The 18,855-nt window shown below is 39.5% G+C and overlaps 1 protein-coding gene across 2 annotated transcripts in view; it reads left to right on the plus strand.

Moving 5' to 3' along the window:
* Positions 1–798: 798 nt before the first annotated feature.
* FGF10 (fibroblast growth factor 10) overlaps positions 799–18,855 on the plus strand; it is a 109,803-nt gene continuing 91,746 nt past the window's right edge. Inside the window, exons 1-2 of one of the 2 annotated variants that reach the window (XM_072605679.1) lie at positions 799–1,431; positions 1,536–2,615. In XM_072605679.1, coding sequence (XP_072461780.1) covers positions 2,270–2,615 — 346 coding nt within the window. In that variant the 5' untranslated portion in view covers positions 799–1,431; positions 1,536–2,269. Of the gene's footprint in view, positions 1,432–1,512; positions 2,616–18,855 lie in introns of those variants that run through there. The other variant, XM_072605680.1, reaches the window with a different exon arrangement.

Genomic DNA, 18,855 nt, shown 5'->3' on the forward strand with positions numbered 1-18,855 from the left:
TGACAGAGTTTGTTTTAGTTTGTTTATTGTAAAACAGAGTTCCTTAAACATTAAATTTGAAGATGGAAAAAAAACACCCCTTTATGGCAAAGTGCAAAGGAAATTGCATAGAAAACAGACAGCAAGGCATTCAGACAGATTTTATGGTAAAATCTTTGCAATCCCAGTAAAGTGCCATTTGCTTTGAAGTGCACGCGTGATTCAGTAAATGACTCATGTTAGCAATTAGAAATTGGTCATTTGGGTCCCTGATTTCATTTGAGGCAAGAGAGGGGCGACTTTAAGGGGGTCGATAAATCTCTCTGGGCTTAAAAGACAGAGCAAGGCTAAAGTGTGAACTTTTTATTTCAGCAACGGAAGCGAGAAATCAGTGATTCATTAAAGCAAAGACCTCCTTGGAAGCTGGCAGAAGAGGAGGAAAGGAAACTAATTATGTCCTCTGTGTCCTCTCCCCCCTTCCCTTCTTTTCCGTGCTCGCCCTGACCAGGGTAAAATCTGCTTTTGAGGGTTGGTCGGAAATGTATTTTTTCCCCTTTCCCCCTCACCCCCTTCTCAATGAGAGAACGAGAAAAAGTCAGCAAAGCAACTAACTCCAGGTGGCTCTCAAGCACTTCACTGCCAAAAAAAAAAAAATGTCTTACGCTAGAAAACAAGTCAGAAAGGGGCTCCCTTGAGGGGATTGGTTCAGGCTGGAAGACAGCAAAATTAGGAAAGCATGAGTATACAACGCACGCTGGTGGCCAGTGCGCAGAAGAACGTTTTAGGAGCTATTAGGGAGAGTCACTGGAGGCTGCGGCTGGTGCCTCTACAGAGGCGAGGCAGGCTAGGGGGTACGCAGCTCCTGCCTCTGGTTCGGCGGCAAAAGCACTGTTCTCTCCCGGGTGCTCTGGATCTCCCCAGCTCTCCGGGTCTCTGTTCCCCCACCCCAACCCCCACCCCTTCTTTCCCTTCCCTCTGTCTCTCTCCTCCCTCTCTCTCCCCCTGGCGTTCTCCCGTCCTGGCGTTCCCTACTGCAGAGGGTTTCAGATGTCCCACCGCTGCCCCCCCCCCCCCCCCCCCCCCCCCCATCTTCCCATTCTGGCAAATAAGGTTTGACCACCAGAGGCATATCCCACCTCTGGCTTGTAATCGTTGACATTTGGGCTACAGCCTTCAACCTGTTTACAAGCGGTCTGGGGAGGGGAAGGAAAAAACAATTCAAAACACCAATCACCACCACTCCAAACAACAAGTTACTTTCTGGAGGCTTTCAAATCAACAACTACCTCCACCACTAAAAAAAGAAAGAGAGAGAGAGAGACTAAGAGAGGAAAGCAACCACCGGCATCCAACTGCAGCCTTCAGAGCCCATAACTCGGAAGCAACGGGCTTCTTTCTGTCTACAGCTGGCTAACTGGTTGTGGGGCTCAGGATAGAAAGAACGAACAGAAGGTGCTAATCTCGAGGGGCTCAGGCATCCCCCTCCCCAGTCCCCACCCCCATTCTCTTGCGTTTTTGTTCACTGTGCTGTCATCTGTTTTTTTTTTTCTTTCCAGACTTTTCCCCCATCTAACATGGTGAGGAAAAGAGTGAAGACGACAAAGTAGCTACTGGAAAATCTTGGGTGAAAGAAGGAAGATTGCGGGCCACCAGCAGCAGCCGCTACTACTGCCGCCCAAGTGACACCGCTTTCTGGGAAACTATATAGGCAGACCTCAGAGGATCTGACAGAGAGAGAGAGAGAGAGAGAGAGAGAGAGAGAGAGAGAGAGAGAGAGAGAGAGAGAGAGAGAGAGAGAGAGAGAGAAGACAGACAGAGCGAGAGAGAGGAGACAGACAGAGCGAGAGAGAGGAGACAGACAGAGGCCAGAGACAGAGAGACAGAGAGCGAGAGAGACAGAGCGAGAGAGACAGGGAGAGAGAGAGAGAGAGAGAGAGAGAGAGAGAGACAGAGACAGAGACAGAGAGAGAGAGGAGACAGACAGAGAGACAGAGAGCGAGAGAGACAGAGCGAGAGAGACAGAGAGAGAGAGAGAGAGAGAGAGAGAGGAGAGAGAGAGAGAGAGAGAGAGAGAGAGAGAGAGAGAGAGAGAAAGGCAGTCAGCCGTTCAGAGGTGATTTGTGCCCCTGAGTTATGGATGTTGGTGCGTTCACTTCAGGCCAGATCAGACCTCTGAGGAAGATAGCCAGCAGCAGCCAACAGCAGCTTTCTACTCGCCTTTTAACGGGTTTTACCCTTCCAGTATGTTTCTTCTGATGAGACATTTTCTAACGCCGAGAGTTTCAGTACAATGTGGAAATGGATACTGACACATGGTGCCTCAGCCTTTCCCCACCTGCCCTGCTGCTGCTGCTGCTTCCTGCTGCTCTTCTTGGTGTCTTCTGTGTCTGTCACCTGCCACGACATGGGCCAGGACATGCTGTCACCGGAGGCCACCAACTCTTCTTCCTCTTCCTCCTCGTCTTCCTCCTCCTCCTCCTTCTCCTCTCCTTCCAGTGCGGGGAGACATGTGCGGAGCTACAATCACCTCCAAGGAGATGTTCGCTGGAGGAAGTTGTTCTCTTTCACCAAGTACTTTCTCAAGATTGAGAAGAACGGAAAGGTCAGCGGGACCAAAAATGAGAACTGCCCGTACAGTAAGTAACGAATGCAATCTTCTCTTCTGCCCCCTTCCCACCCCTCCAGCCTCCACGGGGGAAAAAAATCTGTTCCAGATGTGACCCGCTAAATATCGATGTCCCCAACCCCCTGTAAAATGATTAAGTCAAATAGTTTCACGCTGGAGACCCCCCGCATCAGGCCGAGGACACCCGCTCCTTTCTTTTTCCCCACTCTCCCCACCCCAACCTCCTCAGCTGGCTTGCTGGGGGAAACCTCCACCACCAGAAGGAGGGGGCTCTTGTGCCTGCAGTTATCTCTGTGTGCTCTCTGAATGCATCCGATCTCCACCCCCACCCCTCCCGTTTGCGGACAGACCTCTTCTCTCTCCCCAGTAACTGCTCTAGAAAACAAATTTTGTTTCTGTTAGCTGGCAGCCTTGCTCAGAGTTTTGGGACGAGCCACCTCAATCTGAAAATAATTACCCAATGTCAATTATAGTGGTTTTATGGGAAATTTTATTACACACAGAGAGAAGTTTGATTCCACTCTTGTCGTTTCTTCCCATCCCAGTCCTACACCGCCCGTCGCCGCCGCTCCCCACCCACCCCCCATCATAGGACAGAAAAACATTTTTTCTGGTTTTGATTTTTGTGTGTCCCTCGTGTCGGTTTGAGTGATCGCAGTCCACGGAGTTAACTTTTAAGGCACCACTGCCGCTATTTGTCTTCTGCCTGCCTTCTCTCGTGGTAACATGATGCTCTTGTCTGCATTGTCAATAGCATATGGGCCGCTTTGTGGTGTCCTTTCGTCCTCTTCTCTTCAAAATCCTCTCATATTGCACAGCTATACTGCGGCAGCACTGTAAACATCTGGGACTGTCTTCTCGGAGACCTCACACACATTTCATTGTCATTCTTTATTTTCAAAGTAAAAGGCATAAAAGTCTGTTCCCATGAATATAGTTTATACTCCATAGAGTGAACTTTTTTTCTCAGAACAAATTGTGGAATGGGATTTTGGTGAGGTGTTTTTATTCCTATTATTGGAGAGTGGAGGAATTAATTTGTGTGCTTTCTTCCATCACTCGAGAAATGCCATTATTACGGAATTCAATTCCTTTCCCAGCCACTTTCAAATGGTGGCACTTGGAAATCGCTAACTGTTATTTGAATGGTTCTCAAGCTTATGTTTTGGTACATAGAAAAACAGTCAATAAATGATGAGATCCCAATCATTTTAATAGTCACACTTTGGGGGGGGGGCAATGAATTGGTAGTATCTTTTGTTCTTGTCTTTTGATAACTAACTCCAGGGTTTATATTTCTCCAGGTTAAACGTCTAGGGTAGACAGTGGTAGTGATGGTTGAAGGTGGGGTGGAAGTGACAACTTGCCATATCAAGTAGAAACTCATGGTAGAAATGTGGATGGACAATGCTTTTCTAAGTTTTTGCCCCATGGTATTATATGGTGTGTGTGTGTGTGTGTGTGTGTGTGTGTGTGTATTATATACACGTACATGTATTATATACACGTATATATAAAAGATGAATAAATCTATTCCTAATAAACTATCCCACTTGCATATTTTCTTCTTTAACTTCTCTTCCTCTGTTTTTCAAACCTAACAGCTTGTTTTCATGTTATGCAAATTATTTATAATTTTGATGTTTGAGATTTATGGTTATAATATCAGAAGTGCCAAATGTTTCACTTTGTTTTCATCCTTCTGATTCACAGAAGGTGATATTAGATGATGTCATGTCATAGTAAGACTGCTTGCACTAGAAAGTCATTTGTAACTATCATTCTTGAGATGATGTTTATAGTCCTGTCTGTTTTTGACCAAAATTTTGACTTAACACCAGTGTGTGCTTGAAAGATAAAATAGTTGTGGTTTTGTTTACTTAAGACTCTGGGGGAAAAGCTGTTCAAACATTTATTGACAACTGAGCATGGACTCCTCCTCTGTCTACTCCCCTGTCTTCTGTAGTATTTTTCTGGGTTTTCAACTCACAAAGAAAATTAAAGGGTGAGTGTTTATCTTGAGTGAACTCATTATATTAAGGCACACTTTCTTTATCACCAACTCCAGTCATGCCAAGTTTGTGTGTCTTTATGATGAGATATAAGGGGATCCTAGAAGAGTTGCTTTAAGATTAAAATTCAGAGGATGTCATAAAATCAGTCGTTTCTAAGAGAATGATTTGTGCTATTAACCATTTACTGAGATGACTCATTCAGCTCTAAACAACTATTTTGTGGGGAACCATTTCCATGTAGGGAAAAAAATAAAATATGATTGGTTTTTAGGGGGAAAAAGGGGTGGTATGAATAAATTAAGTCATCAAAACTAGCCAAAGTGTAGCCATGTCTTCTACCTGTGTTTGATCAAACTTAACAAGCACAGGATGTATGCCATCAACTTAAGTATTTTTGATAATACTATTTTATTCTTAGCGGTGCAACTGAAGGAAGGGAAAAAACGTTGAAAGGAGATTATTTTGATAAATTATTCCAAAGTACATACAGTTTAGTCTTTCCAAGAACATCTGTATGAAAACATTACAAGTGAAAAGCAGAGGTTGTACAAGTCCTAATTTCACATGTGCCTGGGTAATCAGAATGTTGCCACAATTTCCAGCTGGCCTGATTCAGCTGAAGTGCATGGTGTCATTAAGATATTGTCTAAATGTTGTGTAATTACATGTGAAGAACTAACTTGTGCCATGCCTACAGGCAAGTCAGCCAGCCCACCAAATGGTAGCCTGTTAAATATTAGGGTATCTAACCTCTGAAGTAGTGTGTCAGTTCCTTGTCCAAACCCACATTTCAGTAACATTTTCCTAAACAAGTTATTAATTACTCTCCATACACAAAGCTGATCTTTTAAGATTTGTTTATTTGAAGCTTAATTTTCGTTGTTACTTTTGACCTTAGTGATATGACTGCTAAAATACAGTCACAGCTTATCTTAGAGGTTACATGCCTGTGATATCCTGGGTAATTAAACAACTGTTTGAATGGGTCTTTGCCAGTAAAATACTAGCAAACAAAAGACAAATAGGAAATGAACCGCAAGTATTGCAAAAGCATATTTAAGTTTCTACCTTCAAAGATGATTCCCAGGGCCTGAATCATGCTAAAAAATATGATATGGGTTAAATAAAGGTTCTCTTTGGCTAACACTTACCATCTTAGTGATTGGAGATATTTAGCTTTTGAACCTTGTGTCTTTTCATGCTTATAGAATGACAAGAATGGAGATGAATTATGTCTCTTCTGTCAGAAGTCTGGGAAAGCTTGAATAATTCAGAGTAGCTGTACTGTGTCTGTCATTAGATATGTGCAGGCTAGGTTAGGCTTTGGTTTATCATTCTTTACATCTAGAGCTTTGCCCTTGAAACACAACCACTCAGCACTAGCTCTTTCCTCAGGGAAAGCCTGGGTACAGCTGCTCACCCCTCTTGCCCCAGTGCTAGTCTGAGAACCTTATTTCCAGGAGGGAATAAAACAGCTGGGGGTTTCTCCTGAGACAATCACTTAGAGAAAGGGGAGAGACTTGGGGAAATGCAAATAGAGCTCTCCAAGGAGTCTTGATAAACCTACTGGTCTCTTGGAACTTTCTATCAAGGTATCACAACAACTAAAAGTCATTGATTGTCCATAGTCAGCTTAAATGTATTGTGGTTTCCCTCCCCCTTTCTCAAAAGAACTAACTCAACTCAAGAACAGAATTTCTTTTTACTGTGAGCACAAATGAGAAGCAACCTGGCAGCATGTACAGAGCGACTGACCAAGACACATACTAGCTGTGTTACTATGGGCTGATCACCTAACTTCTTAATGCCTCTTGGCTATGCTACTCTCTAAAAAGATTACAGAGGGGTTCCTGATCGGTATTAGTAGAGAAATTCTCAATAAGAATGACAACACAGTCTTACCCTTGCTTGCCCCACCCCCATCTCTCAATTTCTCTCTGTCTCTATCTGTTTCTCTTTCTGTCTCTCTATCTATGTCTCCGTCTTTCTCTGTGTCTATGTCTCTGTCTTTGTCTCTGCCTCTGTGTCTCTTGTCTGTTTCTCTCTGTCTGTCTTGCTGTCTCTGTCTATATATCTGTCTCTCTGTCTCTCACTCTCTAAATATCTATCTCAGAATGTCATTATAGCAGAAATGGTATCTTATTGTTCTATACATGCTTTCTCTTTACCCCTCAAGGCATAGCTACCTAGAGTTGGGCAGTGCTACTCTCATCTTCTGGTAATATTTTTCACTTCTATAATAGAATAGTTGGGGGATATAATTGGTCCTGGATGCACAAACAATATGTAGACAGATCAATCTCACTTACGTTAACTGAGGTCATTAGGAATACATGGATACTTAAGGAAAAGCCACTAATTTCATTGTCTATAGTAATTGTTTACAGCTGACAGCCAAATGTTTAATTGTTCCCATGTGTAATAAAATAATCCCATTCTGAATGCCATTGGGAAATCAGGCTGTTATAGAAATGTCTTTCTGTATGTTGATCTCTGTGCCCAGAGAGCTAAGCAGAGATTAAGAGGTTGGATTTTAATTCTTTTCAAAATGATTTTGCCACAAGAACATTTATTTTCTCAGCTAAAAAGCAAAGGCAGTTTTCCAAGAGGAAAGTTTTCCATGCTTCCATGGTTTTTTTAATTAGGACAGGCAGTTACTGTTAGAAGTTTATATGGGGGGGAGAGGGTTAAGGTGGCAATCACTCCTAAAGAAAATAGGAAACTATTAATGCTTCCTAATAAGGACTTTTGAGTAAAAGTCTGGGCAAAAAGAAAACTTCACACATCTTTATGACTTCATTTGGTGTCTCATTTAAGTCCTAGTGGTTTCTAGAGTTCAGTTACATAATTTATAACCAGCAGTGTTCAGTCATGAGCATGGAGGATTTATGAATGTGGAAGGCACTGTATTATTTAATGTTTACATGACACTGTCCTGTTACCTTTACTGCATTCCCACCATATAGACCCTCCACATTGATAGCATTATCATAAATCTATTAAATATGTACAATTGGAAAGAGTGTCCTCTTCATAAACCTGATTTATCACCACCTGCTAAAAGAAGCCTAAGAAGACATTTGGTAGGGATCACAGTGCTGATATAAAAAGAGTACGAAAAGAGCTTGAGAGAATTTTGAAACTCCCATTTTTGAGGTACCAGTTATTTCAAGACTGAAAACCTCACAAGATGCTTTCCTAGGGAAAGTGTCTGTGGTTTGAAAGCAGGTGTTTTTAAAGGGATGTCACAGAACAATGAAACTGTAAAGTATGTTAAACATTAGGTGTATTTCTCTTTGAAAGCTGAACTGCCACCAAGTTTAGATTTAAAAAAAAAGGCAAGCCACATTTCCTATGGAGTACCGTTAAACTTCCTATGAATTATATTAAGGACATTTTACTTCGAGGAAAAGTTAGAAGAGCCTATTTAAGAATTTTTTTTTAAATTGCTGGAAAAGATATGCTAGTTTATTTTAAATAAATCTGATATTCCTCAAATCTATAAACTTCTGTTGAATGTAATTCAACTCCTATGAACCTCAAATGTCAACAAAAACCATGCCAATAATAGCCTCTATTTTTTTTACTAGAAGATGCATAAATCTATATTAGTTTTTTTAAAGTGGAAGAAGTGTGTGGAGAATAATCAATAGCTATATGACATGTCTTCTGTGAGCCTCAGTTTGTTCACTTGTAAAATAAAGTGGTTGGACTTGATCACTAAGTTTCCTTTCAGCTCTAAATCCATAATTCTAAAATGACCTTCTTACTTTAAATTCCATGTTTTCAATGTTATTAGCTGAAATTAGAATAATAAATCTACATGGAGGGGAGGGGGTGGCTGCTATCCTTCATTCCAGATAAGGGAATGGTAATACTTTTGCTCAAAGCAATGGATTTTCCAAAGGGATACTTATGAGTTCCATATTTTCATATTTGAGCAACCATTCAATATTTACTGATTATAGTACAGCAATTAGTAGATGGATTTGTCTTTGTTTTCTGGCAAATCCATGCTTTATCCTAATGGACATTAATCTCATATCTCATACTATTTTTTTCAGGCTCAGAGATCATATCATATTTAGAGATAGATGGAATCTGAGATTTTTTATTTGTATTTCCCCATTTTACAAATGCTTTACATTTTGGACATTCTTATTTATTTCTCAGGACTATTTCCTTTCACCAGGGCTGCCTATCTGTCCTACTGTTGCTAGCCAGCACAATGGTGCTTTAGAACAGATGACAAAAATAAGAAAAAAATCAGATAGAAAAATGATTGAAAAGAAATCAGCCCAGATCATGGGAAGCCATCACTGACAACAGACCATCGAATTAATCTTGAAGAAAGAATGCTGGTGCATGAGGGGAGAAAAGTAGTTTAAAATACTCTTTAATTTGTACAGATTTTACACAAATAGAAAATTTCAAGACATCTCAATGGGAGCCAGGTCACATACTAAATAATGACTCTAAAGGCTCCCATGCTTTTAAATCAGGTCCCTTGTGTTCTTTTTCTGAGCACTGTGTTCTAATTGGAACAATAAATCAAAGAAGACACGCCAAGTAGATTCCCATGTAAGGTGGACAACTGGACAGTGCTTTTATACTGCTGCTAACACGTGCATCCAATTACTGTTTGATAGATTCATAGCACTGGCTGTAAAGCATTGCCTTATTTTATAGTTCACCTAATAATTCTTTAGCCAAAATCTTTCCACATTTACCTATAGCTAATCTGTCAGTGTGCGTGTGTGTGTGTGTGTGTGTGTGTTTCTCTATGATCATTAATGAGGAATTTTCAAACATCTGACATGCTTCCCCCAAATGAATGATGACACGGGCTAATAGTCTAACTGTCCATAATGCAAGAAGGAAAACAGCTCCCAAATCTAAGCATCAAATAGTTGCCATCAATGTCCACAGTTATACCAAATTCTGATGAATACTGCAATACTAAGGAATTCAACTGTCATGTAGTTACTTTTGCTAATATTACTTTCCTCCAAGGACCTAAGTTTGACATGCTTGATTAATTTAACACAGTGATTATATTAGTTTATCTTTAAAACTCACTCTGACGTATTTCCCTTGGGTGGAAGGTCAGAGTGGATATCACTAAGGTTCCTTTACCAGCTCTAAAATTTGGCTTTATGATCTAAGGTGACTTGACACTTTTATAGAGGCTTTAAAATTAAAGACTCATCAACCCTCTTTCTAATAGTTCTGTCTTCAAGTGCCTTAACATTAAAATCAGGAATCAGCACCCATGGCACTGGTATCTCTGAGTAACTGAGGCAAATGTTACTTATAATAACTCTTCTTCCACCCCTTCTATCTCCCTCCAACCATGACAACGTTGATTTAGAGCTGGAAATGACCTTAGAGGTCATCTAAGCCAACCCCCTGATTTTACGGATGAGGAAACATGAAATTGTATCTTTTCTCTGTCCTGTTTTCCTAGTCTTCAGTTTTTACCCTTCTCCCTTCTTTATATTCTTAATCTGTGAATTAAACTATTGGGCCTCAAGTGACCCTAATAGTGGCTCTGAGTACTTAGAAAATTGTAGGAATTTAATCAGATGATACAGACAGCTAGGTGGAATAGTGGATAGAACTACAGGCCTGAAGTCAGAAGATCCTGAATTCAGATGTGACCAGACACTTGCTAGTTTTGTGACTCTGGGCAAATCACTTAATTTTGTTTGCCTCAGTTTCCTTATCTGTAAAATGAACTAGAGAAGGAAATGGTGAACCACTCTAATATCTTTTCTAAGAAAACCCCAAATAAGGTCAATAAGATTTGGTCACAGCTGAAAACAACTGAACAACAACAAATCTGATTGTAGACCCTTAATTTGGAATAGCTAGGGCATGGGTGGGGAAACTGCTACCTTGAGGCACATGTGGCTTTCTAGGTCTTTGGGCATGACCTTTTCACTGAGTCAAAATTTGACAGAACAAATCCTTTTATTAAGAGGATTTGTTCTGTGAAGTTTGGGTTCAGTTAAAGGGCCTCACTTGAGGACCTAGAGGGCCACATGTGGCCTTGAGGTCACAGACTCCTCACCCCTGACCTAGGACTTGACTTTAAGTTTCTTGAAGTCAGGGACTGTCTGTCTCATTTCATCTTTGTTTTCCTAGGACCTAGTATATACCTAAATATGTGAATGAGCTGTAATTTTTCACTTCCCATATAACTCCCTCCAACAAATCAGATAACAAACTTTCTAGGACTTAGGAGATATATCCTAGACAGTTATCTGACAGAGGTTAAGTGACTTTCCCTGGGGTCACCCAAAACATAAATTTCAGAAACAGGATTTAAACTAATCTTCCCTATTACAAGCCCAGAACTCTGTTTAATTTGCTATACTGATACTACCTAGTATATGATAGGAATTTTGTAACTGGTGCTTGAATTATTTGTTGAAGTAAATTGAATGACTTCTGTTCTAATTAAAAATCTCTAATTAGAAATTCATAGCCTCCATCAGTGGCCTGCTTCTGTTTAATCCCTACCTCATTCTATATGAAATTTTAGCCCAATTTCTCTAAGGATAGAAATCAGATTTGTGAATTCACTGGTACAGGGATCTTCCATAAGAGCAAATTCTTTCTATCATTACAAGTAAGTACCTTCTCTTAGAGAGTTTCCTGAGACACTGGGAAGAGGACACTGGACAGTTAAGCAAATTTTCCAGGGTCACAAAAGCAGCAAGTGTGGATGTTGAAACTTGAACCTAGGTCTTCTTGGCTTTGAGGCCAGCTCTTTATCCACTACAGTTATTTTACATTTTAATTCATTTATTTTCAGTTTTCAACATTCACTTCTACAAAATTTTGAATTTCACATTTTCTCCCCATCTCCCCCCTAACCCATCCCAGGGCAGTATTCTGATTCTCTTTCCTCTAATCTGCCTTCCCTTCTTCACACATCACCTGCCTCCTCACCTCATACTCTTCCCTTCTATTTTTCTGTAGGGCAAGATAGATTTCTATACCTCATTGCCTGTATATCTCATTTTCCAGTTACATGTAAAAGCGATTTTTAGCATTCATTTTTAAAACTTTGAATTCCACATTCTCTCCTTTTCTCCACCCACCCTCATTGAGAAAGCAGGCAATTAGATATAGATTATAGATGTGTAGTCATGCAAAATGCTTCCATAACATAGTTGTGAGAGACTAACTATATTTCCTTCTGTCCTGTCCCAAGCTCCATTTATTCTATTCTCTCCTTTGACCTGCCCCTCTACCACAGTGTTTGCTTCCAAGTACCCCTTCCCCCAATCTGCCATCCCTTCTGTTATTTCCCCTCTCTTATCCCCTGCCCCCTAATTTTATGTAAGGTAAGATAAACTTCCATGCCCAATTGAGTGTGTATATTTTTCCCTCCTGAAGCCAAATCTGATGAAAGGAAGCCTCACTTATTCCCTCTCACCTTCCCCTTCTTTCCCTCCATTAAAAAAGCTCCTTCTTACCTCTTTTATGTGAGATGATTTACTATATTCTACCTCTCCCTTTCTCTTTCTCCTAGTACATTCCTCTCAACATTTAATTTTCTTTTTTAGATATCATTCTTTCATATTCAGGTCATCCTGTGCTCTCTCTCTCTCTCTCTCTCTCTCTCTCTCTCTCTCTCTCTCTCTCTCTGTCTATCTATCTGTCTATCTATCTATTCATACACACATATACATATATATGTATATATGTATATATATATGAATATATATTTCCCTCCAACTATCCTAATATTGATAAAGGTCTCATGAGTTACAAATATCATCTTTCCATGTAGGAATTTAAACAGTTAATATGTCCCTTATGGTTTCTCTTTCCTTTTTACCTTTATATGTTTCTCTTAATTCTTGCATTTGAAAGTCAGATTTTCTATTCAGCTCTGACCTTTTCAACAAAAATTCTCGGAAGTCCTCTATTTCCTTGAACTTCTATTTTTTTCCCTGAGGTATTATGCTCAGCTTTGCTGAGTAGGTGATTCTTGGTTTTAATCCTATGTCCTTTGACGAGTGGAATATCATATTCCAAACCCTCCTATCCCTTAGTGTAGAAGCTATTAAATCTTCTGTTATCTTGATTGTGTTTCCATCATACTTGATTTGTTTCTTTCTGATTGCTTGTAATATTTTCTCCTTAACCTGGGAACTCTGGAATTTGGCTATAATATTCCTAGTTTTCCTTTTGGTATCTCTTTCAGGAGGTAATCAATGGATTTCTATTTTACTCTGTAGTTCTAGAATATCAGGGCAGTTTTCAGGTAGTCCAATAATTTTTATAATTATCTCTCCTGGATCCATTTTCCAGGTCAGTTGTTTTTCCAATGAGATACTTCATACTGTCTTCTATTTTTTGGTTTTGTTTAATAGTTTCTTGGTTTCTCATAAAGTCACTAGTTTCCATTTGCTCCATTCTAATTTTTAAGGAATTTGTTGTCTTCATTGGCTTTTGGGGCTTCTTTTGCCATTTGGGTTAGTCTAATTTTAAAGCTGTTGTTTTCTTCCACATTTTGGGGGCTTTCCTTTAACAAGCTGTTGACTCGTTTTTCATGATTTTCTTGAATCATGCTCGTTTCTCTTACCAATATTTCTTCTACTTCCCTTACTTGATTTTCAAAATCCCTTTTGAGCTCTTCCATGGTCTGAAACCAATTCATGTTTTTCTTGGAGACTTTGGATTCAGGAGCTTTGACTTTGTTGTCTCCTTCTGAGTGCATGTTTTGATCTTCCTCATCACTAATGACAGGAAAATATCTCTTCACTGTGAAAGTATCAATCTACAGTCTGTTTGTTTCTGTTTGCTTATTTTCCTAACCAATTACTTGACTTTGGAGTTCTTTGTTAAGTGGAGGGCTCCAGAAGCTACCTCCATTTCAATAGTGGCTGCTCCCACCCCAGGATTGGCCCTAGGCCAGACCACACTGGCCTCTCAGGCAGGTGAGAGACCCTTGCCATTGACCTTCAAGGGTGTCTGGTGTTTGTGGGTTGAGAAGTCTGGAAACGGCAGCAACATCCTTCAATTCAGTCTTCTAGGGCTTGCTCCAGCTTCATCCACACTTGCTTAGTTCACACCGAAATGCACTCCACTCCCAGCCTGATGCAATAGACCCTTCCCATAGACCTTCCAGAATGTCTTGGGCTGGAAATCTGCTTCAGTCTGTCATTCTGTGGCTTCTGCTGCTCCAGAATTTGTTCAGTCATTTTTTACAGGTTTTGAGGGTTTGGGGATAAGAGCTCTAGCATATCCCTGTTTCTACTCTACCTTCTTGGCTCTGCCCCCTGTCATCCTATAGGTGACACTTTTATGGTACTTTACTTTCTCCAAAATCACCCTGTTGTAATGTGGTTTAACTTTTATTGCCCTTGATTTTATAGATGAAAGAGGGGAAACTGTTTCAGAAAGGGAAGGAAACAAAGCATAGTAAAGTATCTTTCAAAGGAAATCCCTGTCAATGCTAGAATTCTCTTTTCCAGGCTAGATTCAGTTCTATTCAATCTAACAACTATTTAATCACTGGCTATATACTAGGCTTTGTGCTAGCCTTTGCTCCTTGTATATTCCCTCTTCAGCTCCATTTTCAATCCTTTGACAAGGTATGTTACCAACTATGTTTCCTATCATACTCTGATACTGCCATTTTGCCAGTGGCATTTCTGGTAACAAAATGTAAGTAGGATTTAAAGATTTAAATAAATTCTTCTTACTATTTTTGATATAGGCAAGTAGCATATCTCAGACAGTAAATGGTATCCTCATAACTGATTTTTAGCTCTTATAAATTGTAAATTACAGATTTGTTTTTATTTAGTATTTTACTTCAAATTTCTCTGGATGTCATTGGTTTATTTGAGTCCTGTTCATGAGTGGGAGAGGGGTTGAGTGAAATCTATTTTCTCACTGTGAACTAATCTATGAGCAGCTTTGAAAGGCAGAAATAGTACTGGATTTGGAGTCAAGAGAGATTCCTGGATAATTAGCTCTGATACTTTACTAGACAGCTATGTAAACATTCTGAGCCTCAGTTTCCTCTTTTATAACATTGGGTTAATACTTGTAGTACCTACCTCTTGGGGTTGCTGGGAGGCTTAAATGAGTTAATGTACATGAAATGCTTGGCAAATTTTGCAACACTAAGTAAAATGTCAGTTATTATTATTATAGAGGGCTAGATATGGAGTATGATCTAAACATGAATCCACCTCAGACTTCCATGCTGTGTGTATCAAATGCTCAGAGGGTCATAGAAATCTGTGGTAGGTGGAAGAAACCTCAGAAACCATTTAGTCCAATACCTTTATATTAAAGATGAAGAAACTGTGTCTCTAAAAGGTTTAGTTTAGTTCAGGAGTTCTCAACTTGCACTCTGTGAATAAAACCCAGGGGCGGAGGAGGAACTCAGAATTTTTAATATTTTTAATAACTACAGGTAGCATGCTAGACTTGTAAAGAAGTTTTTAGCTTGAATTTTGTCTCAGACAGTTACTAGTTGTATGTCCATGAATAAGTTATTTAACCTTCCTGAACTTCAGTTTCCTCATCTAAAAAAAATGGGGATAATAATACATTCCAGGGTTGTTGTAAAAATTAAATGAGAACATGTAAAATGTTTTGTGAAGATTAATGTGCTAAATAAATGTTTATCAATAGTAGTAGTAGTAGTAATAAAGTTTGAATAATGTACCAGGAATTCAGAGGAAGATTTGATCACTGAGAGCTAAGATGTTCTGGGATGAAGGAGACAGTCCCACCAAATATATGTGACATGATTTTGGCATTCAAGGGTGAGGACGCAATAAACGAATGGAGGACTGGGGTATGCTAGGTGGTTGGACCAATTTGTACAAGGTATGTAAGTGAGCCTGTACTTGATGGTGAGGTCTGATTAGAAGTTTTCAGTATACATAGCAAGGTGTGCTACCTTACAAAGAAATCAGAAACAAGATGTACTTCAAACTATATGTCAAAGTTGAGTTATTATGATGGCAAGAGCTTTATTTTTGGAATTTCCTCATATTTCAGACCTTAAAATCTCAATTAGAATGTTGCATTAAAACTGTTTACATCCAATTCTCTTTTATTTCTGTGGGTTCAGGAAGAAGAAAGAAAAAGAGAACAGCAGGATTTTTGGAAATAAAGCTATTAGCTTTGGAGGGAATGAAATATCCAAAGTATATGAACTTCGTAAGAGTTCAGATTTGGTCAATTCAAGCACTTGTACTGAGGGGAGGGGGGATTGGTTGTGCAGAAGGGGAAGAGAAAACATTCGTGAAAAGAAGCAATTAGAACATTGGCTACAATCTTCATTCCAAAGACATTATGTACTTGGGTGTCAGTTCATCATTGAATCAGGAGGAAACATACCACCTACTGTATCATCAATCCAATTGCCTTCAGTTTAGCAACTCAGCTTTCTCTGTAGACCAGTCTTTACTTTACTTAGTTTTGGTAATCTGAAGGGATTATCCCAAGGTAGTAGCCTACAGATGTTTTTCATGTAGAAGTGAAAGTCTGAAACATTTTCTGAAATAGCCTGTTGGTGGATAAAGAGGGAATATTTATACAACTGGAGTTATTCCTTATAATAATTAACTTGATCATGAAGGAAATCCTTTTAAGTCTCTGAGGATCTACTAGTGATTACTACATTTCCTTCTATTTGCTAGGAGGCAGAGTAGAAGCAGTAGTTAAAGGACTGTCCATAAAGTCCTGAAAGTCTGGGTTCGAGCCTTACCTCTGATAGCTACTATCCATGTGACCCTGGGCTAGTACTTTAGCTATGGCTATTGATCTTTATTCATTCCATTATGTCAGTTCTTCATGGCCACATGAACCGTAACACAACAATAGCATCCATAGGGTTTTCTTGGCAAAGATTCTGGAATGGTTTGGCACTTCCTTTTCCAGCAAATTGAGGCAAGTAAAGTGAATAGCTTGCCTAAGATCACACAGCTAATGAGTATCTGAGTCCAGATTCTAACTCAGGTCTTCCTGACTTGAGACTCAGTGTTCTATCCATTGAGCTATGCAGTGTTATATCTAAGATTCTCAGCTACAGACAAATTGTTTATCAGTATCACTAGAGGAGCCTTTCACCAAAATTTGGTCACACTGAAAACACAAGTCCAGAGAATCATGGTGAGGTAGGAGTTATTCCCAGTTTGTAATAAAGCATATAAAGTCTAGAAAGGATAAGTAACATGCTGAAATTCACTGGCAGCCCAGAAATAATGGTGTTGGGAACTGGGAAAAGAATTTCTGACTCTCAGCTTAGTGTTCTTTCTATAATATCATGCTGCCATTGAAGGAAAAGATTTAGTAGTTGCCTACATCCTGAGTAGATAGAGTGGCACAATGAGAAAAGTATTTGAAATAAGAATCGATAGATCCATATTTGATTTCATCCAATTTCTACCACATTATACCTATGTGACTTTAAAGAACTTATTTACTATTAGCTAGATGCAGGTGCCTAATCTATAAAAGTGGTCCTCATATTTGTAGAGATGAGTTTTATATCTTATATGTTTAAGGGCAAGGTGATTTCCTGAGGTCCCATCTAGGTTTTATCATTCCAAGGACTTCTAAAATGTATTGTGATCATCTTCTGTCCTCCCTTGAGCAATATCCAGGTCTGTCTGATGTATTGTCTATGTTATGGCCTCCTTGGCCCCGTGCCTCAGTGTTCAGGGAGCAGGGAGGAGTAGAAACCTTGATAGTGTCAGTCAGGTTGGAAACAGAACAAATCAGAATATCTTTGAGGGATATGCTTTCTGAAGTGATGAGTAGCTCTGCTCTTTGAGTATTGACTTCAGACTGTTCTTATGTATCATCATCACTTCTATGAACATTAATTTAGTACTGTCAGACTAACAACTCTGAGATTCTGCAAAGAGAAATATCTGGGTAATAAAAACTCCCATTTGTCCAGCACTTTACAAATCATACAGCCCTTACAACAATCCAATACAGATACCATCATCGCCATTATACTGATGAGGAAAATTGAGATGCCAAGAAGAAGGAATCTGGTCAAAGTCACACAGATATTGTGAGAGCTGTGATTGTGGTCTTTCATGGCACTAATAGAGTCATATATGTTGGCTATTAAGAATAGACTCGATGGGCTTCTTGTCTCTGCCACGTTCAATGTGGCATTTATTTGCCATGATACCCCTCAGCAGAGCTTCTTGACTTCATTTCATCATGGAATTCTTTGGCATTATGATGAGGCCAATCCTTTTCACAGTGGTTTTAAGTACAGAAAATAAAATATACGGGACTCATAGTTTAGTAAAATGCAAATACATATGCATATATGTGTGTAATAGTTATAATAATTGTTCACTGACTCCAAGTTAAGGATCCTTGGTTAGCAAATGACTCCTTCATCAACTATGTCCATAACGGATTGTAACAATGGTTCCTTATTCCAGGGTCAGCAGCTTTTTTGGTGAAGGAAATAGAAACAAATATTTATTTCTTATTGTAAACCCTTCAGCTTCTAGGATTGGTATGAACAAAGTCCCTGTGGTGAAGTCCAAGGCTGTGCTCAACAATAGACACATCTGGTTGGCTTGATGTTACAAAAAAAGCTTCAGTCTTGTCTCTGGTGCTTACTAATTATGTGACTTTGGGCCAATCCCTTGATCTATCTCCCTGGTTTTTGGTTTCCTCATCTATGAAATGGGGATTATAATATTTGCCCAGGGTTATTGTAAGGCAATGTCATCATGAATTCTCTAATTATTATACAGACACCAGAGAGTATTCAGCATTTTAAATAAGAGGCAAGGTTGAAAGATGCGGACAGACTTTGCACAAGAGCTTTGTCACAGGAAAAACAAAGTATCATCGAATGGCAGAGGTGGTTCATAAATTAAAACTGCAAAGTGGGGAGAGGACAGAAGAAGAAAAACAGACTACCTCAACCCAGGGCATTTCAAGTAGCATATTACATTCCTCTCTTAAGCAGAACCCAGAGGCTGCTTTATTCATGAACATGCTCTGTGCTTTCCTGGCTCAGACTAGAGCAGCTTGGATTAGGGGAGACAGCGGGGGAGTGGGGAAAGGAACACTTCATCAGAAAAATAGATTTTTTCTTCCTCCCTAACATTTTTATAGTATTTCCCCCCAATTACATGTCAAGACAATTTTTAGCATTCATTTTTTACAAGATTTTGAGTTCCAAATTTTTCTCCCTCCCTTTCTCCCCTC

This window comes from Notamacropus eugenii, chromosome 4, assembly GCF_028372415.1.
Source record: "Notamacropus eugenii isolate mMacEug1 chromosome 4, mMacEug1.pri_v2, whole genome shotgun sequence".
NCBI classification, from domain to species: Eukaryota; Metazoa; Chordata; class Mammalia; order Diprotodontia; family Macropodidae; genus Notamacropus; species Notamacropus eugenii.